A 26,066-nucleotide genomic window follows, 5' to 3' on the forward strand; every position below is an offset into this window, starting at 1 on the left:
CAGATTTGTATAAATCTTTATTTGATTTACAGATCTTGACACAGAATACAATTCAAATTATATACAGGTATAATTTTATATGTATATCAAAACTAATTAGGCTAAAATTATGTATTTTGCTAACAACCTATTTCAAAATTTGACACACAACAAAAACCAAATTTTGAAACCTTTAAAAGAGTTAGAATACTTTTTTTTAGTCAGGTTATCTGAGTAAAATCATACTAGATGCGAAAAATACTCCAGCTGAGACACATTCATATGCAAGATTATTAATATATACTCCATTTGAACTACAAAACAAAATAAAATTTGTGTGACCTCCATGATGCTTTCTTATCTACCAATGTGTTGTTTTCTTAGAATTGGAGAGCATGTTATGGAGGTTTCTGTGTCATGTGCACTCAAGCATGACAACAAATTCCCTATTGGTTGTTGTTCCCTGGGAACTGGAGCATGTCCAGAGGGTTTTCTGTGTCGTCCACGTCGGGGATCTTCCACTGGTCCTTCCGGCCGACGTCGTACATTTCCTTGATGACTGCCCTGATTTTGTCGCTGCCCTCGCTGGCCACTTCCTGATATTTGTCATACAGCTGTAGAGCCGTGTTGGCGTCTTCTACAGAGTCGTGGGTAGACGACTGAATTTTTGTTTCTATAAATGCAAAACAATTTAAAACAGAAAACTTTAAAAACATTGGTAGGCCCTCTATACTCCTCCCTCCTTTAACAGAGTCGGGAGATGGAGGCCTGTTTTGTACAAACTTTTATCTATACACTACCTGAGAATGCTTCCAAATATATAACTTATCACAGCTCTTAGAGATTTGACGTTATTTTTTTTCTCTCATATAATAATGTAAAAATTATGTTGTGGCCCTACCCCAAAAATGAGATTATGATTTGCACAAGCTTCTTCATGTCAAAGATTAGTTCATTTTTAATGATATCGATATTCAATCAGAAAAGCTCAAATGAGCCTTAAATCCACTCAGATGAGCTAAAATTACCGTATAAGTTGAAATTTTAGCAAGACACAAATTTAGCGATTTGTCCTGTAAAATTGGTATTTCATTTAAACATGTTTAAGCGAGATGCAATTTTAATGATTTTAAAATGTTCCCTAAAAAAGCTATCACAAGTAAAATGCAATTCATTTTTTAGCGATATACAATTTTAGCGATCTCAGCGACCTAGCTAATAATGCCAAAATTAAATCCTCACTAAAATTCTGCTTATACGGTATACAGATTATCCTGCCAGCATTTAGGAATAAAGTGCGATGTAAAATTATAATTTCATAGTAGTCCAACATTTTGTTCACCGGTCAGACACCTCACTGAGAGGGTTTGTTTGGATTGCTAAAAGCAATATAAATGAGACTATTTTTAATTCATTTATTCATTTAAATACAAAACAAATTTTAAAGGGACATAAAAAAAAGAAGAGTTTTTTGATCTTTCAATTTCAAATCACGTTCAATGTCTTTTCTGAAATCAAACCTATTTTTGTCCAATCTCTTGTATTCTACATACTTTTAACCTCTCAGAGTACTTTTACAAGTGAGCCTACTTTATTTATTGGAGGTAACTTAAAGTGTGCACATGTTCTCACTTCGTGTATTTTCTACTGGGTGTTTACTGTTTAAAATGGCTTGTTTCATAAGGTTTATTGAAAGAACTATATGCGGTATATTGCATATTTTTGCCCCCCCCCCCCCCCCCCAATAAGTCAACCTACTACTACAGTGACCTGATTTTTGGTTGATGTTCCCCAAGACTCAAGATTCAATATTAAATATTTATATATCATATATTTATATATAATTATATATATACAGTTTATAATATTTAGATATTTATTCATTCTCTGTCTTGGTATAAAGTAACACTACTTACTGAGAAAATACCAGGCCAAATATTTCAGTGAGATCATTCTCTGTCGTGGAATATAAAACAGCTGTACAGTGTCTACAATCTGGTCCTTAGGAACCTGTTAAAATCAGAGATAATTTACAGCTTAAAATTAAATTAAGTCCAGATACAAACAAAGGCTGTTAAAAAGTCTGGACTAATTCCACAGAAAAATATATTGGACAACATACTCAAGAAACAAGGGCACTGCAGAGCAGAGCATCTCCTTACAAATTGCATGTTACATATAATGGTATTAATTATTAATTGTGAAACTCTACTCATGCACACATGCACAAGCTATCTTAACTTTGTAGCAAAAGTTTTAGAATCTTTTTGTGAAAGGTAACCGCAATTTTAGTTTTTAATATCGGTAGATAGTAGATTTAAATCGAATAAGAATGAATGTCAAAATTTTTTTTACTTCAGTTTCAGTTGACCGACTAAGGAAATAAAAAGGGACTTGACTGGCTCAATAGTAAGTTCAGTGTATATGCGTTCTTTACTCACAGTAATATTTAAGATGCCCTGCTAAGGAAATAAATAGGACTTGATTGGCTCAAAACTAAGTTCAGTGTATATGAGTTTATCACTCACAGTAATATTGATGACTCTGAAGTCCTTCTTCAGCCCGTGTCCAACAAACACAACCTTCGTGTCTACTAGGTATCGGAGCTTGACATACGTGGACTTCAGTGTGGTCAGGTGCTTAGTGGACAGTTCTGGGTTCAGGTCACCTGGACTTATACCTGACCACTGGGTCAAATAATCCACTACCTGAAAGTTAGAGATAAAAGTGCATTTCTTCCAGTTAAGATTTTCAGCTGATGGTACCATTGTACATTATGCAATAGTTTTTAACTATTGTAAAAGAAGCGGAAACATGGATGATGTGAAGACCTTGAATTGAACTATGTGGAGATAACAAACAGTATACAATCTCAAAAGTTCATTCAACAATATAAAGCTGGAGCAGAGCAAACACAGATCTCCAAAACATCAGAGGATCAGGTGCCATGGAGGAGTGAGCATCCCCTGCCAACTAACTTAAAACAAGAGGCCCAAGGGCCTTGAATCGCTCTTCTGATAAATTGTACAAACTATCACTTCTACTTAAAGCCTCTAACTCTAAGTTAATAAGACACAAGATGCATCAACTGGCAAAATGTGATGATTCTTAGCCAGTTAGGACTGAAGATATTTCAATATATCTATAAAATACCACAAGTAGGTCACAGTGACCTGAAATTTTCTGAGAAATTAAGATGCGTTTATTGACAAAGATTGATATTTCTAAGCCAAGAAGTACCTGAGATATTTAAAAGTAGGTCATCATGACCTAATTTTTGGTCAACATTCACTGAAAACTCAAGATGCCTCAACTGAGTCAGACAAAGTTTAAAAATTCTATGCCAATAAGTACCTAAGATCTCTGAAAATCCAAAATGCATCAACTGACGAAGTTTGATGCTTCAAAACCAATAAGTACCTAGCTAAGATACTTAAATATAGCTATAAAATGTCAAAAGTAGGTCACCATGACCTACTTTTTGGTCAATGTTTTTTGAAGACCCAAGATGCATCAACTGACAAAGTTTGATGATCATAGGTCTGAAAGTATTCAAAATATGCCTTTTAAAAAATTTGAAAGCAAATGACTGCAAAATTCAAAATGCAAGTCACAGTGACCTACTTTTTCAAAAATATGTTGGCTCCAAGATGCCTCAACTTACAAAATTTAATGATTCTAAACCTGATCCCAAGTAAATTTTTCATAACACCAAAACATTCATTAAAAATTCATGATCAACTTCTCATAACTATAAGTTTATTTTCTTAAAAATGTCCTTCTTTCAACAAATGAACTTATAAATCTAAAACATCATGGATATATTGAGGTCATTTGGAAGTCCAAACCACTTTTTAATCTATGTTACTATGTTACCCTTTTATATTTCCATTTTTCTAGTCCAACCAAGTGCATATCAAATCACAAAAATTTTAAGCAAATTCTAAATTACTGTGACTTTTCATCATGTTGAAATCTCATAGAGATTCCTTCCTTTAAGGTGGAATAAATAATGGAGATGATTGGATGAAATGATCATTTTTGAGGTGAATATTTCTTAAATCTACCTGTTCTTGGGTTGATATGTAGTCATCAATAAATGGTATTCCCTTCTTCTCACCTTTTCTAAAACAAATGAAATGAAAAAAAGAAAATTATTATAAATGATAATCAATTGTAAATTACACAAATATTGATAACGAAGTTTCTGAAACATCTTTCATGCATGTATTGACAAAAACAGGGAAAATCATTGATGCTGAATGACCACAGCTTTAAATTCTTCGTTACTTGTAAAAAAGGAAGAGAATAGCAAGCAGATTTTTATATATATATATCTGAATCCTGGTTTGTTCCTAAGAGCTAAAATAGTAGAGATTGATCGGCAAGTAGGAGGGGATCTGGGGTTTCTCTCCTAATAGGGTGTTTAGGAAGAATACCAAAATAACAGAGAAAGTACATCATGGGGGGGGGTCTTGGGGAATCACATGGGTATCTTATCCTCCTTGTTTCCTGTTACCCATATGAGTAACTGAGAACAGAGCGGATCAGTTGCCCCTGTGTCTGGATTCTGTTTAATTAAAAGAACATGATGCAGTTAAAGACTACAGTTGGTTTTATTGATCTTTAAAAGTCACAATTTCATTTCCTTAAATCTACATGGACATGTAGTTATATGCCCTCCACATATTGATATTTTTCTTAAGGAATGCAATATGGCATTTAGGAATATAACAAGAGGCCAATAGGCAACAATGCTCACATGTGTAACTTTGGCCCTGCTGTTCTTCACCGCATTTCACCTTTGTAATATTCTTTGTGGCTCCACACTACCCAAGGGGGGATGATCAAACAATTTAAAATCTATACTACCTCAGGAAGCTTCCACATACACATGTAAGTTTCACGTTTTTCTGGCCCAGTGGTTCTTGAGAAGATTCTAAATATTCTTCCTCTACATTTCAATGTAAAACTCACAATTCCATATCGTGGTCCCATCCTACCCTTGGGAGTATGATTTGAACAATGTAAAATCTACACTATCCAAGGATGCTTCCACATAAGTTTCAGCTTTTCTGGCTCAGTGCTTGTTGGGGATAAATTTTATATGATCCCAACTTATTTTTGTCTTTTCTGATTATATCCCCTTTGAAGGAGGCTTAGTCCTTCATCTTCACAATTTAAATTCCCCTTCATCCAAGAATGCTTTGTACAGTTGTACTAACTTGAAAATTAAAATGTGACAGGTTTACAGACAGACAGACAGATGGATGGATCAGGGACAACAGGTGATCAGAAAATCTTTCTGTTATAAACATTAAGCGCAGGAGAGCTCCTAAAATCTCAACCATAATTCAGACTTTTTTTTTTTCATGTTATAGACATGTACTGACTTAAGAAAAATTCAGATACACTATGGATTCTTTTAAAAGTATTGAAAATATTTACACTAATAAACAGTTGAAATTTTTAAATGTGAGATTGTAAATTATTATGTTATACAGTAAAGGTGTGCAAAAGAAATATCATCACATACTGTAGATTCCTTATTTTTCGTGAGTGCTTTTTTAGTGAAGTGGCTCTTTAAGGTCAAATCGCGAGAATTAAAATTCCTGTATGGGCGGTTGATCAACAGAATTTACAGAGATTTCAGCACCATCAAAATAAAAGTGAGTAATATTTTTTTTGGAGCGATGCTTCTCGCGAAATTACGCCGAAATTAATTCCTCGTGTATAATTAGGAATCTACAGTATTGATGGATTTTACTTGTGGTTGAGGACTTACCCCCTTAGACACGTCATCCTCGCGCACGTAAGATGAGACGGTTTAATCATGGAGCGGGTTCCATCACTCCTCAGCTCGGACTCTTCCTGAGAAAACAAAGAGAAGGATTCTTATGTGCCAAAAATGTGAATGTAGAGAACAAACAACAAATCAGTATTTTCCAATATAATACAGGAATTCTGATAAATTTATAATGTGTGTGCACATCTTTTCTTCTTCCTTTTTTTTCGTTTTAGATTTAAAATAAAATTCTTCCTTAATGGTTGAATCACTGAAGTCAAATTATTTTTCTCCTTCACAGAGAACACAAGGACAAATGGATTGCGCATTACAATCCCCCCACCCCCCCTCCCAATCCCAAGCTTCTGCGACTTTTTATTTGATCCAAAAACTTATCCAAAATACTATTATTCCTTGTATATTTTGATATCTGATATAATTTTCAGCTTTTGTTAAGTTTTAAAGATTGGCTCTATACAGTCTATAAAAATACTAAAGATTAGAATCAAAATCTTGTAAACACACAATCAGGGTGCCCCATCTCAAGGGAGATTTTCAATTTTAGTATAACAACATATCCAATGAAATTAATGTGGCAGACCCTGTGGCATAATTAGGTGACAGATTTCTCATTTTAAAAAAAAAGGGTGAGACTGAACTTTTGAGCTTGCTTCAATAATAGAAAACATTGTACAAAACAAATTCAATTAACATGATTAAATATATAAATTTCTTACACTTTGAGCATTCAGCATGAATGCTAATAGGCTAGAGAAGTCACACCTTGGTCAGTTGGACTGATTTGTCTTGAACCCCCAACAGAGGAGATTACATAATTTAATGGAGAAATTTACTTCGTAATCTATTACATGTATTAGCAATATTAACAGTTTTCTTTTTTAATTTTTGGGCCTAAAAAAATAATAATTTGGTTCTCAGGCCTGCCCGCATTTCATTCAACAATGCGCATTACCAACTTTTATCCTCAAATGAATAAAATAAAATTTCTCTCATGCGCTCTTACAGTGCCAAAAAAAATCCGGAATTCCCGACCACATTTAGACTGCATTTTAGAAATCATTAAAACGTTTGACAAACATCAAGATAATCCAAACTTTTGGCCAAGTTAAAATCGTAAATATGGCCGTCAAATAAACAGGATTGATTGATTGTATACTGTTTAACGTCCCTCTCCAGAATATTTCACTGATATGGAGACGTCACCATTGCCGGTGAAGGGCTGCACACCTGCTATTTGATACGGGGCAAAAACTTATCCAAGGAATACTATTAGTCGCCTTTTACGACAAGCAAGGATATAATTTTCAGCTTTTGTTACGGGGTAATAAATAGGATAATAAGGCGCCAAGATTAAGTTATGGTGGTATTGATTTCAGTCAGTGCATATTCATGAGGGAATGTACTTCCATGATACAAAGTTGGGCGTTCTGAAGGTTTTTCATGCTAGAACTCGATCAATAACGTTATCAGAGACGGCTCCCTCAACCTCAGAACTCCGATGTCAGCAAGATTCGCAGATTTGATTTAGTGTGGGTAAACCAAAGACTGATGAATTTGACAATGTTTAATAAAATCATAAGCTCTATTTATAGTGCTGAAACACTTAGATAAGTTGTGTTACATAAGCAATTGACCAGATGCATCACTAAAATTTTGGGCTCTGCAAGTTTAACATGTATTGTTTTTAGGATGCCATTGTTTCATTACACGAATCATCAGGATGTAGAAGATGAAAGAGAAAGAAGCAGGAAAGAAATTATTTTGATTTCTACACTCGATGTTGAAGCACTATTGTTTGAAAGCTGCTAGTTTTGAAATTATTTATATATTTTCTTTTTTTAAAAAAAAAAAAAGGAAAAATTTGCCTCCCTCCCACATTTATTTTTCAAAAACTGGGCGCATTACCAAGTTATTAATTTTTTGGCCTTTAAAATAAAATAAAATTTCTCTGAAGGCAACCCCAAAAAAATATATATTTAATATTGCTAATTGTATTTGTTGCAACATTTAGAAATCAGTAACACCTGACAAACTCCAAGACTGGTCCTTTGGCCAAGTTAAAATCTTAAATATGGCCATCAAATCACAGGCTCAATGGCCCAAGATTAAGTTACTGTGGTATTGATTTCAAGTGGAGGTCAATGTAAATGAAAATTTGCCCAAGTGAATAAACAACAACCAACCAATATCTAATTTGTTAGTCCTTCAAGGTTTTTCAGTGTGTAGTGGAGGAATCGATCAATTTAACCCCATCTGTTGATTTTTCCGTCAATCCTGGCTTACGATTGGTGAAGTCTGTCAAGCTCCGCCTCGCAGGTATGAAATTTAGTGTGGGTAAACCAAAGACTGTCATACAAGAGGCTGACAATGTTTAATAAAATCATAGAAAATGGCTTTTATATTTAACAGTTTAATTTAGTTGTGTTACGTAAGCAATTGACCCAGATGCATCAATAAATTGTTGGGTCCTTTAATTTTAACGACTCGTTTTTAGGATGCCATTGTTTCATTACACAAATCATCAGGATGTAGAAGATTTGAAAGAGAAAGACTACCTGAACATGGAAATAAATTATTTTGTCATTCTACACTCGATGTTAAAGCATTTTCCTGTATATATGTAAAAGTTGCTAGTTTTGAAATTATATTTACCTGAAAATATAAATATGAAAATTAGCGCTGTTTTTCATGAGAAGAAGATTTTTAAAGAATTTTCCTATATATTTCTATATAAAACTTGGGCTGGAACCAAGTTACTAATTTTTTTGGCCTTTAAAAGTGAGCATTTATTTTTCACTACATGAGGAACCCCTATAAGACTTTCATCTTTTCATTTTATTTTTAATATTGCCACCAAATTTTCATTAATTCCCAACATTCTGCTTTTAACCTCTCCAAGACGTTGGTCCTTTGGAGGAACAAACTTGAATCCCACTGCTCAATGGCCCAAGGATACTTTGTGGCAAGTTTGGCTAAAATTTACAGTCTTCTAACAGCAAGTGGAGGCATCTCAATGTAAATCAAAAAATTTGCCCAAGTGATGTTAAACAACCAACCAACCAATATCTAATTTGTCTAGTCCTTCAGGGGTGTATCAGTGTGTAAGTGGAGAAATGATAATTGAATACCTGATTAAGTGAGACAAATTCAGCATCCAGCGCAACCACATCTCCCTCCTGTGGAAATTCATCTTCTGAGAGGGGGTCAAAGGTCACCTTCCTGCTAGCTGGATTGACCAATCCAAATTCTTCTCTCAGAACATCGATGGTGATAGGATTTGTCACTGTAAGATTCATTAATGCAGTGAAAAACCCTCTAAAATGAAACCAGCAGAATTGATTTACATTTAATTTAATTCTTTTTCTTGCACTGTACAATCTGCTAGTTTGTCTATTCTGACAAAAACATGTTTCTTTAATAGTGCATGTCTGAAAAGATTTTCACTTTAATTGTTTTGTGTGGCAGTTTATTAGTTTTGATCTATGTCACTTTCACCTACTTTTTAGTTACACACTGAGGAGACAAGACACTAAACCAATAAGTATTACATGAAATATTCAAACATAGCCAATAAAAATTCATAAATTAAGTAATTAAAGATGATTTTCGTTTTGGTTGACACACTTCAGTCCAGAGACACAAGAAGCATCAACTGAAAAAGTTTGATGATTCTCAACTAATTAGTATCTGAAATATTTTAAAATGGCCAAGAAATTTCAAAAGTAGGTCAAGGTGACCTACTTTTGGGTAGACACGTACACTCTAAAGACACAAGATGCATCAACTGGCAAAGTTTGATGATTCTCAACCTACTAGTATCTGTTATTAAATGTAAAACAACTGTTAAGTACTTGTATAAAGACAATTAAGTCCTACTTTTTGGTTGAAATTAAATTCTTCAATGCCTTAGGGATTCCACAGAAAATGCTTTAGCTCTTTTATGGCAGGGGCATAAACCTAACCCTGAATTGGACTTGGGGGTGGTTGGGGTTACAATCTGGAACACTAATCTATGATGTGCTAATTGTTCTCCATTATCAATGTATTTTCACAGTTTTTCAGTTGATGGGGTTAAACTGAGAAAATGACACTTCCTGGGTTAACATTACTAATATCATGTCCAACCCACGGAAAAATTAACGCCACCGAGAAATTCTAGCACAAAGTAGATAATTGTTAATTAAAATAATCTGGACCCAGGCATAATTACTTGTAACTTCCTCTTTCACATTAACAGCTTTCTGTATTAATGGCTTACCAGTGAGATCATGGAATTTGGTGAGCTGTCTTCTCTTGAAGTAAATCGTACACGGAACTTTCCAGTCCATGTTCACAGCACAGGCCTCATGCTACAAGCATGAAAGATAAAAAATAATCCAAGGCCTGAAAGTTTCAATGGCATCGAACATGAAAAATAATTTCAAACATTTTTTTTATATTAGAAGATAGCAGATACTTCACATGAGTGACTCGAGTGACAAAAAAATATGTTAGGTATTTAACAAAATGTCCAAGTTACAGAATAGAGCAATAATTATGCCATATGGTCTGAAAAAAACAGGGTTTGAACTGACTAGACACCATGAAACATCTTCATGCTGAATATTTTACTCGTCTTTTTTCTAGTCTTTTTCCAGTCAATATAGAACTATTAAAGATTTACTGACTTTAAATGAATATTATTCAAACTTTAAATCTTCTAGCATTGTGCTATTTATTGCCTATTAAGATGGTAAAAATAGTGTTTAGATTTAGAAATTCAAACTTTTAATCTTCTAGCATTTGTGTTAATTTAATATTTTGTGCTATTTACTGCCTACTGTAAATCACTTTTTATTCGCGAGAACTTTATTGTCGCGTAATTACGCGAGACAGTGTGCTCGCGAAAATTTGATTCTCGCGTATAATAGTATTCCTTAAGATGATATAGAACAATAACCACACTTCGTGAAAATTTTGTATCTCTAATCATGAGTCAATGACTATCTCGCGAAAATAAGGTGTCGCGAATAATTAGTGATCTACAGTATTAAGTTGTGTGCGAGTACATGGTTATCTTCCGTAAATGTCATTCATATGTCATTCAAACATAGCCTTTCTTTAGGACTTCATCCGCGAGAAATTTTCACGTTTTTCTTGTGTGAAAATAGGACAAGGTATTTTTGTTATGTGACAGAATAATTTGTAATTATAATTGATGCAATTTTATTTTCAAGCTATTATTCATTGTGAAAATTTTCAAAGAAATCGCTGTTTTAATGTTTATTGTTTTTTTTTCTTTTGCAGATGCATACACGGACTGACACATTCAGTCATGTAAAGTCTGGGCACCCGCTAAATGGCATTCGAGCACAAGAGCTCGATGCCATTATAATGTATGCCTGTTGTTTCTACATACTAATCATTTCCAAGTTAATGAAATCACATTTTATCAATGAATGTGTAATTTTGTATTAGAATAAAGAGCAAAATCAAGTAATATCAATGAAGGAAAATGAAATCTTGATCTGTTTGACTTAATTCTTCAATTTTCAGACCAAGGTAACATTTTTCAAATTAACAACAAAAACATGAAAATGGCCAAATATTCTTTTATAGCTAGTTGTATTTTTGGGGCATGAATTCTTTAGATCATCAACTTTTTGCGACACCTTTATTTTCATGATATGGTCAAGACATTTACTTATTATTCAAGAGACCACATTTTCACAAATTTTGATTACTTCTCTTTGTAATTTTTAAGATACAAATGAACACAAGAATGAAATTTTCAAGAGCACATTCTTTTTTCATAATTACGTGAAAAAAGAAGTTCTTGCACATGAAAAGTGATTTTTCAGCTTACTGTAGACGTACTATTTTCCACGGTGTCATAATTCCGCAGAATCTCTATTTCTCTTTAGTCCGCAGGTAGAAAATTACGCAGATTTCTTGAACTCTCACTATATTCCTTATACGTATATTGAGTACGATGGGATAAATTTCCGTGGAGAAATTGTGACTGCGTACATAGCGTAAAATAATACCACACGGAAAAAAGTACTTCTACAGTATTTAAAAATGAAGATGTGGTCAACCTTGCAATATGACTGACCTTTTCTATTGGCAAGATGGAGAAATCATTGAACAAGTACCACTGGGTACAAGTGACTTTCTCCTTCCTTTGGTGGTACGTTTCCCCGACATTAATACAGGTCACCAAGTTCCCAGCGGTCTTCTCGTCTCGGATGTGATAAATCACGGCCAAAATCTCGTAATACTTTCTTGTCGGGGCAGCGTCTCGAGGGACTGGTTGCTGAAATTAAACAAGTTGGAAAGAAAATGTTATTAATCCTCAATTTATTTTTTTATGCCCCTGATGAAATTGTGTATACAGTACAGACAAGTGGAAGCTGTCAATGTGACAATTAAATTGTGAATTAATTGAACCAGCTGAAATCAAAATTGGAAAGAGGGAGGGGGATGAACATTACAACCTAGAAGCAAGCTTACTACCAGGGTACATATTCATTGTGTATTATCAATTCAGACAGGACATTCAGGAAGAATTTTCAAAAACTTATATATCGTTTGACTGCTAAACATGATATCTCCAAGCTCTAATTAAGAGTCAAAATCATGCACAAAAAGACACCCTGCAAATAATCACCACATCAAAAGAAGTCTGAATGGTAGATTCAGGAAATATATTAAGTACTGTAAACCAGGGGGTTTTTTTGCGTGTCATAAATTTCCACAAGTACTGCGACCTTCTTAGGCAAATATTTACTGCCCCGAATCATAAATTTTGCTGTGTAGTTTTACAGAATTTTCCCTAGGTCACCAAAATTAAATGCAAGTTTCAGACTGATTTTGCAAATAAAAGATGACACAAATAATAATTGGTTTACAGTTCATAGCACATGAATTTTCACGGTTTGGGTCCTAAACAAGGGTAATCCCTGAAATCGACAATTTTCCCCATACCAAATAAAATTGACAACTGAGGTTATAAAGTTTATAGAGGTGAAAAATGCATGTATGGTGATAACAACAAATCTATTGACTTGGGTATCCTAATAAAACAATCAATCAAGTTGTGATACAGTGTAAAACTGATTCTTATAATAATTAAGCAATTCCTAGTGCCTCCTGAAAGGAAATTATACTTTTGTAGCCAATAAGACAGCACACATATTTTTAAATAACATCAATTGATTAGGATGATAAATACATATTGTAATCATTGGATTAGTGATTCATGAAATAAATGTAAACAATTAGTTATTCATGAAATAAAATTGTAAACAATTAGTGATTCATGAAATAAATGTAAACAATGCTAAAGTAATACATTAAAAATCTGTATAGTAGAGTTATTAATTTTTAAAACACTACCTCATTGAAGTTTTATCAAATTGAATGAAAATTACAAAAAAGATTTATACGAGTCTCAAATTGGGCAACAGGCAGTTATACACGTATATACCGGAAAATATATCTTTTGCTTACAGGGCATTTAGAGGGCAAAAGCTCTATACAGTCATGTACAATTAACTTAAAGAAATTCAGTCATTCATTACATGTAATTAAAAATGCATAAACAGAATCATAAATTAAGTGTTAATTGGATAAATTGACACTTCAAAATTGAAGAAAACATTGATCAACCAATTGCAAGCAAATACAGCTCTTCTGAAATCTGTACAGGTAACAGATCTGGAAAACACATACCGGTACTAATAAACCAATCAGAGAGCTGAAAACACATAACACTCAACCAATCAGAGAGCTGAGCCAATCAGAGAGCTGAAAGCCCACACTACTCAATCAATCAATTGGAGAGCTGAAAGCAGCAAGGCCAACATTAAATAATGTTTGTTTGCCCTCTCCCGACTCAGGATTTTAAAAAAGTACACATGTATGCAGGAATTAATTCTCCACAAAATTTCAACATCAATGCTGAATTTTTCCAAAAAAAAAAAACAAACAAACAAACTATTTTCCAGAATGCATATTAATGAAATTTATTGTTTCCAAAAGGTCAAAGAGAGTTTTAAGTCGGGTCTTTTTTTTGCAAGTTGGTAAGGAGACTGCAACCGAACATTTTTTTAAAGTTGGCTATACATGCTATAGGTAACAACTTTACCTTTCCTTCAAGGTTAACTTACATCATCTGGGTACTCCTCTACATTGAGAGTTCCGTCTGGATGTAGGTCCATCATTAAGCCTAGGGGAATCCATTGACAGTCGATGTCCTCATCATAGTTGTGTGCTGCGGGGTCACTAGGAAAAAGTAAAAAAAAGGCCCATGACCCACAATGCTCACCTGAGTCACATAGCTTTTTGTCATTCAACATCGCTTCTGATAGTTATAAACAATTAAGGTCAAGGCAACACAAGGAAGCTTGTGTCACATTGTATGTTCATATTTATTAAGAATTTTTATAATAAAATACATTATAAAAATCTTAACCATCAAATACTTGCCATCCATTTGATTGGGGTTGAGGGTAAAGGGTAGCATGATTTGCACAGTTTAACATATTTTTAGGGTTTTTTAATTTAAAGTTTTTTATTTCTTGTCCTGAGATTCAAGGGTATTTTCACACAATTTAATGCATTTATTATCCCCTGACCTCCCCCAATCCACCCACCCTTTCTCTAAGAGGTCATGTCCTTCGTGCAAAATGGTTCTTACAAACAAGTTTAAAAATGTCCAAATACCAAGCCAAACAGAGCATATACAATTATAGATGTCTACTCTTAACAAATTTTGACCAGAAAAGTTAACTTTGGCCTTCACTAGGGTGAGCTAAAAATTAATGGAATCTTAATAATACTGAAGACCACCTTCTTGCACATTCAAAAATATTCCAATAAATCCTAGGCTTAAAGAAATATATTTTTTGCTTACAGCATGTCTCTCTCGTGCCTGAATTTACACCCCCCTCTTCGACAGGCGTTACCATAGCGACACATGACAGGGTTCCCTCCAGGGGCATTCATAAAGCTTGTCTGTGACGAAGACTCATTGTACTCCTCCTTACGTTGTTTTAAAATCTAAAAAAAAAAAAACAAAGAGTGATGTCTTCCATTTTGAATTGTGCATTGGTGAAAGAATTTTATATGAGGGCAAAAAAAATTTGCAAATGCAAAAATTTCAAGAAATTATGTCTAATTTTCAAAACATTTATCTGGATAGGCATGTCTATTAGTAGGTCATGTAATCACACAAAGCCTGGATGATCCATGGTAAATACACTCACTTACATACAAAATGCACATTTTTTAAAAAAATTCAAACAGGAAATATCCACACCACATGTCAAAAACAAGGAGGACATATTACTTACCATGTGCTGCATTTTCCAAAACTCATAGTCTCGAGCATTCTCTATGTGGCAGTTGACCGCCACCACATCAGGTACACTCTGTATGGTTTTAATCTGAGTCTGTCAAAAGAAGAGGAAACCAGGTCAACAATACTCTATTGTCTTAAGACTGAAATCCTTTAAATTCATGGGGGCCAATTTTGGTGGATCGCTTATATTGAACAAGGTTGTGGGGACATTATTTCTTGCAAAGGAAAATTGACTTTGTAACCCTAATTTCTTAATTTGTGGAGAACATTAATTTGCAGATGAGAATTACCCATGAATTTCACGAAAACTGAGCCATCCTGAAACCCAACGATTCCAAAGTATTTTATAAATGACTCATTTTAGGCTCTCAATCCAATCTTAATCTGAGTAAATTTAAATATTTAGAGACACTTTGCACATGTGATCTTACATGGGGTTGATACCGGTCGCACACATTACACCAGGTCTGCATGTTTTGTTCTGCTGTCAGCGTACTCTTAAGGACGTCACAGAAAGGCACCTCAAAAGGGGGCCTATTGCTGCCTGAAAAACAAATTTTAAGAAAAATTAACGACACATATAGGAATTGTAAATAAAGCAGATAAAAATTCTAGCAAGCATATAAAATATGTTAATATCAGAATTCCATTTAAAATCAAAATTGATTGATTGTGTACCAAAAATCAGCTAAATACTATATACATGTACATGCAAAAGTATAGAAAACAGATGTGTAAATGAGACAAATATATATGCCCATGCTGACACCTTGTCACAAAATTCTTCTTAGTCTTACCTTGGGGGTTACAGTCTGGGTAGCTCAGGCTTAATATGACATTAGTATCTAGTTTACCTGGGGGGTTACAGTTGGGGTAACTCAGGTTTATGATGTTGGTATCTAGTTTATGATGTTGGTATCTAGTTTATGATGTTGGTATCTAGTTTATGATGTTGGTATCTAGTTTACCTGGGGGTTACAGTTGGGGTAATTCAAGTTTATGATGTTGGTATCTAATTTATGATGTTGGTATCTTGTTTACCTGGTGGGTTACAGTCAGGGTAACTCAGGTTTAAGATGTTAGTATCTAGTTTACCTGGGGGGTTACAGTCGGGGTAACTCAGGTTTATGATGTTGGTATTTAGTTTACCTGGGGGGTTACAGTCGAGGTAGCTCAGGTTTATGATGTCAGTATCTAGTTTACCTGGAGGGTTACAGTCAGGGTACGTCAGGTTTATGATGTCAGTATCTAGTTTACCTGGAGGGTTACAGTCAGGGTACGTCAGGTTTATGATGTCAGTATCTAGTTTACCTGGAGGGTTACAGTCAGGGTAACTCAGGTTTATGATGTCAGTATCTAGTTTACCTGGAGGGTTACAGTCGAGTTAGCTCAGGTTTATGATGTCAGTATCTAGTTTACCTGGGGGGTTACAGTCGGGGTAACTCAGGTTTATGATGTTGGTATTTAGTTTACCTGGGGGGTTACAGTCGAGGTAGCTCAGGTTTATGATGTCAGTATCTAGTTTACCTGGAGGGTTACAGTCAGGGTACGTCAGGTTTATGATGTCAGTATCTAGTTTACCTGGAGGGTTACAGTCAGGGTACGTCAGGTTTATGATGTCAGTATCTAGTTTACCTGGAGGGTTACAGTCGGGGTACGTCAGGTTTATGATGTCAGTATCTAGTTTACCTGGAGGGTTAGTCAGGGTAACTCAGGTTTATGATGTTAGTATCTAGTTTACCTGGAGGGTTACAATCGAGGTAGCTTAGGTTTATGATGTCAGTATCTAGTTTACCTGGAGGGTTACAGTCGGGGTAGCTCAGGTTTATGATGTCAGTATCTAGTTTACCTGGAGGGTTACAGTCGGGGTAGCTCAGGTTTATGATGTCAGTATCTAGTTTACCTGGAGGGTTACAGTCAGGGTAGCTCAGGTTTATGATGTTGGTATCAGACTGTCTTTGGGTCTCCTGTCCACAGCGGCACCTCAGGGTCGTCACAATCTTGAATCCCAAGATTTCAGATATCGATGACTTTTCCTCAGTTCTGTTTGAAGAAATATTATAAAAAATTAATTACGTTTAAAAAATTCGTTTACATAGAAAAAATAAAAAACTTTTCTGTTTTTTATGCACCAAGTAGATAGGTCCTCATTTTTTCACCCCAAGGGAAAATGTATTTTATAACTTTTATAAAGAGCTATAATGAAGGACAGTAGGTGCATATACACCAATCAACATCAGCTGCTTTCTCCCCCTAGGCATCTAATCCCATCTCAAGAATTTCTAAGGGTCTAAATTTTAACCCTGTTTCTCCATCATTTGAATACATGTATGTGTATTAATAGAAGTTTGATAATACTAATACAGTTGGGGTTTACTATGAAGAAATCAACAGAATACAGACTGCTAAAAACAGGATTTTTTTAAAACTGGATTTAGTTTAATAAAGTCATTTTATCATCACATAACTTAAAAATACTTATTGAAATAACAGAGTATAACCAACCCTGTATTGAATTAAGTTTGGTGCCATCCATGGACAGTCACTGTGACACATGATAAATGCTATGTACATGTACCGGTATATGTACTGAATATAGGTCATAAACAAATTTCAATATCTCAAGGGCATACCCTAGTTGAAATTAGAAATTTAATTTGTTATTTGTTTTTGCCTACTTTGTACTTTCTGTAAAGTGTTGCTGCTCTAAATAGAATTCACATTCTATTAATCAAAATTTCAAGTAAGTAGGCTCATGTCAAAATTATGATTGACCATTACCAATTATTTTGTGTACTTATCAAGTCACACTCTCAATTTAAAGAAAGCAGCAGCACTTTTCAAGTTAAGGAAAATATTCTTTATTTATATTCCAACTAGAACTGTCCAATAGGGACAAATACCCCCCGCTGGGTTTTTCAGAGAAGGTGCAAATTCAAAAATACTTTATGGATCTAGAGGTGTTCACAATTTACTTACAAAAATTTGCAGTGAAATATAATTGCTCATCATGTTTCTTAATGAATGAAACAAATGTGCAACCAAATGAAACATCAATGCTAATACATTTTTATTCCATTGTACCATTTTTTTTTTTTATAATTTTTTCATATTATTTTTTTTTTTTATTACTGCATTAAAAAAGTATATTGCAATTATGTGTTATGTCACTATGCAAACTGATTGTTGAAAAAAAAACCATTATACAAAATCAAATTAATCTTGACATATCAATTTGAAATGCATTTTGAAAATAAAGAGCTGGTCATCCAGTAATGAAGTGCTTTGACAGACAATAAATTACAATTAAGAGAATAAGAGAAGAGAGATCTTTCATTCTTGTGCCTTATTCCCTGGAGAAAGATAACACACACACGCTTGATAAGAGATATGCCTTAACAACTTCCAACACCAAACTCATTAATTTATTTTTAACTGGATGCATGTCCAGACATTATTCCCAAGAGACAAATGAAATTACATTATCTTCTGTGCAATGTAAAAAGTGTTTTTAACACTTGATGATGTTTCTTTTTTTAAGTTTTAATGAGTAGTTTTAAGCTGTAGTATTTTTGAGCAGATATTCTAGATTCTATATCTCAAACCTTATACATGAGCCCAAAATGAACAAGTCAATTAAATAAAAAAAAAAAACCTGTAAAATGCAAAAAAATTAACAAAAAGAGTTGAAAATTCCAGGTGCACACCTTCATATGGTGAATAATGAGTGTACAAATTTTCAGATTAATCCTTGCAATAGTTTCTGAGAAACGGTCAAGACAAAACCACAAAATAGAAATGAAAAAACACCTGTAAAATTCAAAATAATAATCCAATCAAGATGAAAATATCAGGTGCACAACTTCATATGGTAAATAATATGTGTACAAATTTTCAGACAAATCCTTCCATTAGTTTCTGAGTAATGGTCCGGACAAAGTCTCGTCTACAGACAGACGGACAGACGGACATGGTGATTCCAATATACCCCCCCTAAACTTCGTTTGCGGGGGGTATAAAGATGGTTAAGGTCTACTAAATGTATGCCCTTGCAAAAAAGGCGATTTGATTAAGCTACTCGATGCAAAATATGCCAAACCTGTAAACAAAAACAAGGTAAAATTAAATACAAACTCCCGATAATTATGGAATAATCACATTAAACAAAGATTTAACATTGGTATCAATAGCCTCTCTAAAATCTGTAAATACTATTCAAACAATATCACATGAGCTCTATCCACAGGATAAAGGGGTAAACATGGAATAATTTAAAATATGTCATGTTTACCAAAATGATGTCGTGTTGGCATGTTCGTTGCGATCAGTAATTTGTTTAAAACCTGTGATTTGAGATTTCTCTAGCAACTTTTTTTAATGCATTGAAAAGTTTCCTGGTTTATTATGCTGATACAGTTTAAATTTGCAAATAATTTTCATTTTCTGGCATTATGAGGGATGTCCAAATATCTATTTTGGTGTGATGTCACAATAAACATTTCCCGTATAAATTGAGCCCCGCCCTCTTTATGTCGCCTTAACAATGCTGTGTACTGGTTAAATGTTTCTGGGAAAGAAGTCGTAAAATTGCAAGTAAAATTACAAAAAGTGACTAAGAAAAACAGTTGGAGGTGCCAAGAGGGATAACTCTTTTCACTTGTAAGGTAAATGTTTAACCATTAAAGCCTTACTTTTCAGTGGAGGGATTGTCTGTTGACCCTTCCTCTGACTTGTCCCCCTCTTTACCCTCGTCCTCAGCTGTCTCTGACCCCTTGTCCCCCTCAGTCTCTTTCTCGGCTTTTTCCTCCTCCAACTGTTCTTTCCCCTTCTTTTTCCCCTTCTTCTTCTTTTTCTTCTTGGACTTGGGGGGTGTGGTTTCCACAGATTTTTCCTCAGGCTTTGAGGCCTCTTCCTCTGTTTTTAGACTGACCTCTGACACTTCCTCTGTCTTAAGGCTGACCTCTGATAGCTGCTCAGACAGGTTTTCATCTGATTTAGTTAAACTCTCTGAAGACTTGTTCAGATTCTCTTCAGACTTTGATTCTTTCACTGGCTGACTTTTGTTACAGAGTTCCTAAAAACAAGCAAATACAAATTTTACCTTTCCAGATTATTTAAATTGTCTAATGCAGATGAACGAAACAAAAATCATAAGCATTATAACCTTCCATGTTATTCAGTACTGCCTAAAATATATGTATCTAGGTCATTTTGTTATTAAGATCAAATTACATGTATAATAATTGAAGTGATCATATTTCCCTCTTGCCTTTTTTTTTTTTTTTTTAAAGAAAACTGGTTTGCAAAATACATTGAATAAAGGAATCTACCAGACATTAGTTAACAGATTAAAAAAGAATCCCTGGTTTAATTTTTAAAATCCATATTGATATTTTATGGGATATAGTATATCTCTACTCCATCATACTAGAGGTTTGTGGCGAAATACTTTTGTACTTGGCCTCAAGGTATATATAAGGAGCGTAGGGACTTTAACCAAGGCTATTACTTGTAGGAGTATTTTTTTTTATATACATATAGAGAGAGAGAGATTTATTTGGTTTAAGTCATACATAAAACAAATACACAAAATTATACATCATCTTATAAAAGACGAAAGTTGACAATCAAGATTTTATAAATAAATAATTAAAGTAATAATATTTAAAGAAATAAATTAAAATTCAAGGTGACTAGATAGATACCAGGATAACCCAATAAAGCTCGAGAGCTTATTTCCAATGGGGTCCTAAGATAGATACCCGGATAACCAGTATATGGATATCTCCAGACCTCCCCAATACAGTAAAACTCGAAGCAACTGGGACTTTAAAATTACTTTGCTTTATCTGTAATTCATTATATCCATATAAGGAATTCTTTAAATTTATATAGCTGGGGATCCAAGATAACTTTGCTATCATCCGCGAGTATTTGCGATATCCGTGTTCGTACTAAATGAGTTTTACTGTAGCTTTTGTACACAGCTTTTTGCTATGATGATGAAACACAAAATAAACACTTACTGCGTGAACTTGTTGATATAGGAATCTCTGCCAGCTCTGTATCAGGCGAGACAGATTGATTCTCGGGTCATTCTCCTCGTTCTCCGCTAACACGAGGCTCAAGGCTGAGGCCTCAGGGATAGTCCGGAAGGCTCGCAGGAAGTTACTGGCCTGGAAGATATAAAAAAGGCAAATTCAATCTGTGAGAAAGTTAATGGTTTTGATATGATAAAAAAAAAGAAAAATTCCAACTGTTGATACTTTTTTTATGTTCACAGGGAAGATACCAGTTATGAGATTCTGTTTTGATTGTAAATGGACTGAAATTATCTTTTCTAAATAAATATCAAATAAAATATAGGTTTGAAGAGTTAAAAATGAAAAACTTCAATTCATTATAAACACACATACACCATCATATCTAATAGGTTATCAATCAGGTTTTTATGATTTTACAAAAATCCTATAAGGAATGAAATTCAACAGGCTGTTAAAGTGAATTCATTAAAAACATGTTTACAGTGACACTGTCTAACTGTACTTGGCTATTGATAAAAGGCAAAATAATGATATTTTAAAATGTACATGATTTGGGGAAATAATTTCTAGACCTCCTCTGAATGTCTGACTCTCATTGTGTGCTTATAAATACCTGACATGTTTGTCCTTTCTGGTTGTCCAACATGTGAAACAGGAATCCAAGCTCACAGGCCAAACAGAATTCCCGCTCACACAAATGGCTCAGGAGAGAACAGCGAAGAGGCTCAATAAAGTACAGCACCTGGTAAAGGGAAGTAATCCAAGATATAGGAAGAGAGTTGTCTACCTTGGGAATTTAATTTCTTTTAGTGGACTTTAAATAAAATATTCAGTACACAGATGATACACTGTTTGTAAGAAGATGAGACTTAAAAAAATAGGAGTTGTATGTGCATGAATTTGTTAATGTTCTTTTTTAAGTATTAAAACAAATACAGATACTGCATCAGACGAAAATGTTAAATGAACTCATTGTTAAACTTAAACACATGTAAGTTTTAGACATACAACATCATGAGTATATTTGATGTGCAAAACCCGAATGAATAATTTTGTACATTACCTGAAGCATGCAGTTACAATAGGCGTTAGGTATGTCGGTCTCCAGACCCGCGAAATGTGTCTTATTGTAGTGTCTAAAGTCAAAGTCCTCTAGTCCCAGCTTGGAGTACTTTAGATCCACTTTTCTGAATCGCTTTGGTACTTTAATAAATGGGTCATCCACTGGTAAAGAAAAGAATTTCCAAGTGTATGCCAAAGTAAGTGCATCTCAAAACAAAAAGGAAGACATACATGTATGTAGTAAACTTCTGTTAGAACACAGAGAAGGAGACACAACATTTTAACAAAATTTCAAAATACAGTAAATGTTTATAGCGAACACACTTATGATGAATTGATGGTTTAACCAAAGGGATTTTCATTTCTCGTACCTTTAAATTATATAGTCAATTTAACAAATAGCGTGTATAATGAATTACGCTTATAATGAAGTGAAATTGTCTGTCCCTGGCATTTTGATGTATGCGAGTTTTATGTAAATCTACATTACTGAAATAACAAGGAATCACTTCATTTGGACACATGCTTTGTGTTTCCACTATCCATGCTCATTTTTTTATGTCCTGGATACCAAATGTTTAGGAACTTCGAAAGTTTTTTTTCCATTCCAGGTTTTTTTTTCTATGTTTAGCACCTATTTAGCATTCATATGTGCCTTGGATTTTGACAGAATCAGATTGAGATAGACTTTTTAATAAGAAAAATTGATTTATGAAATCTATCCTTAGAATGATGTAATTTTATTGACTATAAAATTCATGTTTTAATTTTTGTTTTGACTTGTTTACATTTTTGTGATTAGCTAGACAGGTTTATGAAAGGCAGCTGGATGCAGAGAGAGAACTGAAATTGCCCTATTGTATAGTGTAACAAAAATGAATGCATACTTCTACCGATCGGGGATTCAGGTACTGCCCCCTTGCCTTTCTTGGACTTCTCATTAACCTGTACGTATGGTATCTGGTTCCGTTTCTCTTTTCCCGGGTTTTGGGCGTATCCCACATTGTGCTGCATTTTCATGGACCGCAAGATGTCTGCATCCAGGGGCTTGGGTTTTCTAAAAAAGATAATAGAACTCGTCATATCTGAGTGACCTGTCCAAAGAACAGAAAAGTTTTAGACTGCATGCAGGCTACTGTAGAAGTACTTTTTTTTCTGCATGGTAATAATTTACGCTATGTACGCTGTCACAAATTTTCTGCAGAAATGTGTTCCATCGAACTTTAGACATATATAAGGCATATAATGAGAGTCTTAAGATATCCGCATAATTTTCTATCAACGAATTGAACAGAAATAGAGATTCCGCGGAATTATGACCCCATGGAAAAAAGTAAATCTTTAGTAAAGTTAGTGTGAATATGAAATGTCTTGTAATTAACTTTCAACATTTTAATGATGATAAATAAATAAATGTGATAATGGAGTCTAGCACTTCCTTTAAATAAATAATTTTTATATGTTGATGCCCTGCCTCACCTCTGAAAACTGCAAATGGAAGAAAACATGCAAGAAAAACCTATTAAATGTGAAGATGTACCATTTATTTTGATTTACTGGTAAATGACGTATATAAATAAACACATGCAAGAATAAATTGACGCTTCCAGCAAAGTCATTTTCATTTCCTGTGGGTTTTAAACTTATTTCAAGACTAATATATATAACGCATTATGTTGACAATTAGGCAAAAAAGCCCATCCCTTGCACTTCATTCTAAGCACCTTTAAAAGCAGTATGTCTGAGTTTTACCTTTAAGTTCCCCTAAGTAATGGTATAATTTACCTGTATGTTCTCTGAGACAGGTATTCTGGCCAATCAGAGAGCAGGGTTCCATTAGTGGGGTACATCATGGGGATAATGGAGTATGGGGTGTATTCATCTGTGATGTGAATGGGTTGTATGGGCTCAATCTAGAATACAAAGAGAAATCGACCAAAGAATTTTTCATTTGTGATGTGGATGGGCTAAATGGGCTCAATAAAGAATACAAGCAGAAAACAATCAACGAATTTATCATTCGTGATGTGTATTGGCTGAATGGGCTCAATCTAGAATACAAACAGAGACTAATCAAAGAATTATTATAATTAAAGAATTGTTCTATGTTTCATCTTTTTCTGAAAGAATTACACATAGTTGACATACAGAATTAGAGTTAGTTTACAATGCAGTAGGGTGAACAACTTGACATACAGAATTAGAGTTGGTTTACAACGCAGTAGGGTGAACAAGTTGACATACAGAATTGGAGTTGGTTTACAATGCAGTAGGGTGAACAAGTTGACATACAGAATTAGAGTTGGTTTACAATGCAGTAGGGTGAACAAGTTGACATACAGAATTGAAGTTGGTTTACAATGCAATAAGGCCTAAAGTAAACAAGCTGACTTACCGGATCAGGGAATTCTGTCTGCTCTGGGTACTGGTTGTAGCAAGGGTGCTCACCAAGGGCAAACAAATGCAGATAGCCTAAAAATAAATTTAAGAGTCAGTGTTACTAAAAATAGCATAAACAAATTAGCCATATGATGCCTTTACATTTACTGTAGTTATTTGATACTAATTTTTTACAATGATATTACATTCAGATAACCATATACAGTTAACATATGACGACAGTAGTCATCGTCTAATATTTTTCCATGGGAACAAACATGGTTTAGGAGATTGGAATGCTCTCAAACACATTGATGCATTCAAGTTTGTATCTACACAGAATTTAAAAAGAAATATTATTTTCCTAAAATTTTCTCTACTATTTCTTTGAGCCTGGAATAATCCAATGAAAGAAATTGGGGGGGGGGGGGGGGGGGGGGGGGGAAAGGGAGGAAGAGTTAAAAAAAAAAGCAGAACTTTCTCCAAAGAGCAGAGATTTTATTCCTACCTCCCGAGTCTCCAAAAGCCAGCGCCTGACAGCTGTTAGAGATGTCGAAGCTGAGCAGGGGACTACCGTGGGTGTTGATGGGGTAGACATTCATTGAGGACGGAGTCATGGCGGTCGTCTCTATGATCTGAAACTGGCCTGCCTACAAGAATCCGTTAAAACAGTTCATAAGATACAAAAAACTGCAGGCACTTTTACACAAGGAACTGCAGAATAGCTTACAATAACAGAATATTTAAACTTATCAAGAGAGACTATTTCACAAATTTAAAGTAAAAATTACTTTTCTCAGAATGTCATTCACTGCAAGATATCATTGAATCTAATTCTATACTTGCAGCTACATGTATCAATTCCAGAATATAGATTAAAACAATTTCAAGCTTTCCATTAACTTGTATGCATAAACAGAAAAAAAAGTGGCTTAAACAGTGTATCTTATCCCTCAGACATTTTCAGAAACAAAATTGTTACATAGGGATTACTGAATTGTGTTAGGTATTTTTCTTTTTGCCTGATCATGTCAAGGAGCACATGGTAGATGTGACCAGTCGGTAGGAAATGCTTACTCCTCCATGGCAACTGATCCCACCCCAATATTATAAAGGTCCCAAGTTAGCTCTGCTCCCAATTTTTATAGTTTCAATGACCTTTTGAGCTTGATTACCGTTAAAATTATCTCCTGATTTCATTAACAGAGAAATCAGAAACTGTCCAGCGTACCTGAGATGTGATGACCATTTTATTATTGTACGTGGACACGAATCGTAGAAACATGGGGTCTATGATGACTTGTATAGGGGCCATGGCTCTCATGACTCTCAGATCATACACCATCAGGAATCGGTCGGCCGTCAAGTTACTGTGTCTGTTAATAATAATACATCATTCATTATTATTCATTAAAATTGCTCATTTAGACGACTTTTCTGTGAAAAGATTGAG

The 26,066-nt window shown here is 34.3% G+C and overlaps 1 protein-coding gene across 1 annotated transcript in view; it reads right to left on the reverse strand.

Annotated features, from left to right (window-relative positions):
* LOC134248162 (PAN2-PAN3 deadenylation complex catalytic subunit PAN2-like) overlaps positions 1-26,066 on the reverse strand; it is a 32,985-nt gene continuing 6,919 nt past the window's right edge. Inside the window, exons 8-29 of the mRNA XM_062730585.1 lie at positions 25,845-25,989; positions 25,122-25,263; positions 24,630-24,706; positions 24,020-24,147; positions 23,122-23,291; positions 22,236-22,396; positions 21,786-21,914; positions 21,155-21,304; positions 19,820-20,202; positions 17,032-17,171; positions 15,560-15,672; positions 15,121-15,219; positions 14,682-14,827; positions 13,936-14,050; positions 11,880-12,080; positions 10,044-10,134; positions 8,914-9,068; positions 5,765-5,850; positions 4,047-4,104; positions 2,508-2,687; positions 1,896-1,989; positions 1-652 (exon numbers count right to left, since the gene is read on the reverse strand). Coding sequence (XP_062586569.1) covers positions 426-652; positions 1,896-1,989; positions 2,508-2,687; positions 4,047-4,104; positions 5,765-5,850; positions 8,914-9,068; positions 10,044-10,134; positions 11,880-12,080; positions 13,936-14,050; positions 14,682-14,827; positions 15,121-15,219; positions 15,560-15,672; positions 17,032-17,171; positions 19,820-20,202; positions 21,155-21,304; positions 21,786-21,914; positions 22,236-22,396; positions 23,122-23,291; positions 24,020-24,147; positions 24,630-24,706; positions 25,122-25,263; positions 25,845-25,989 — 3,190 coding nt within the window. The 3' untranslated portion in view covers positions 1-425. The remainder of the gene's footprint in view (positions 653-1,895; positions 1,990-2,507; positions 2,688-4,046; positions 4,105-5,764; positions 5,851-8,913; positions 9,069-10,043; positions 10,135-11,879; positions 12,081-13,935; positions 14,051-14,681; positions 14,828-15,120; positions 15,220-15,559; positions 15,673-17,031; positions 17,172-19,819; positions 20,203-21,154; positions 21,305-21,785; positions 21,915-22,235; positions 22,397-23,121; positions 23,292-24,019; positions 24,148-24,629; positions 24,707-25,121; positions 25,264-25,844; positions 25,990-26,066) is intronic.

This window comes from Saccostrea cucullata, unplaced genomic scaffold (assembly GCF_032062105.1).
Source record: "Saccostrea cucullata isolate Sc308-1 unplaced genomic scaffold, CSIRO_AGI_Scuc_v1 ctg1130, whole genome shotgun sequence".
NCBI classification, from domain to species: Eukaryota; Metazoa; Mollusca; class Bivalvia; order Ostreida; family Ostreidae; genus Saccostrea; species Saccostrea cuccullata.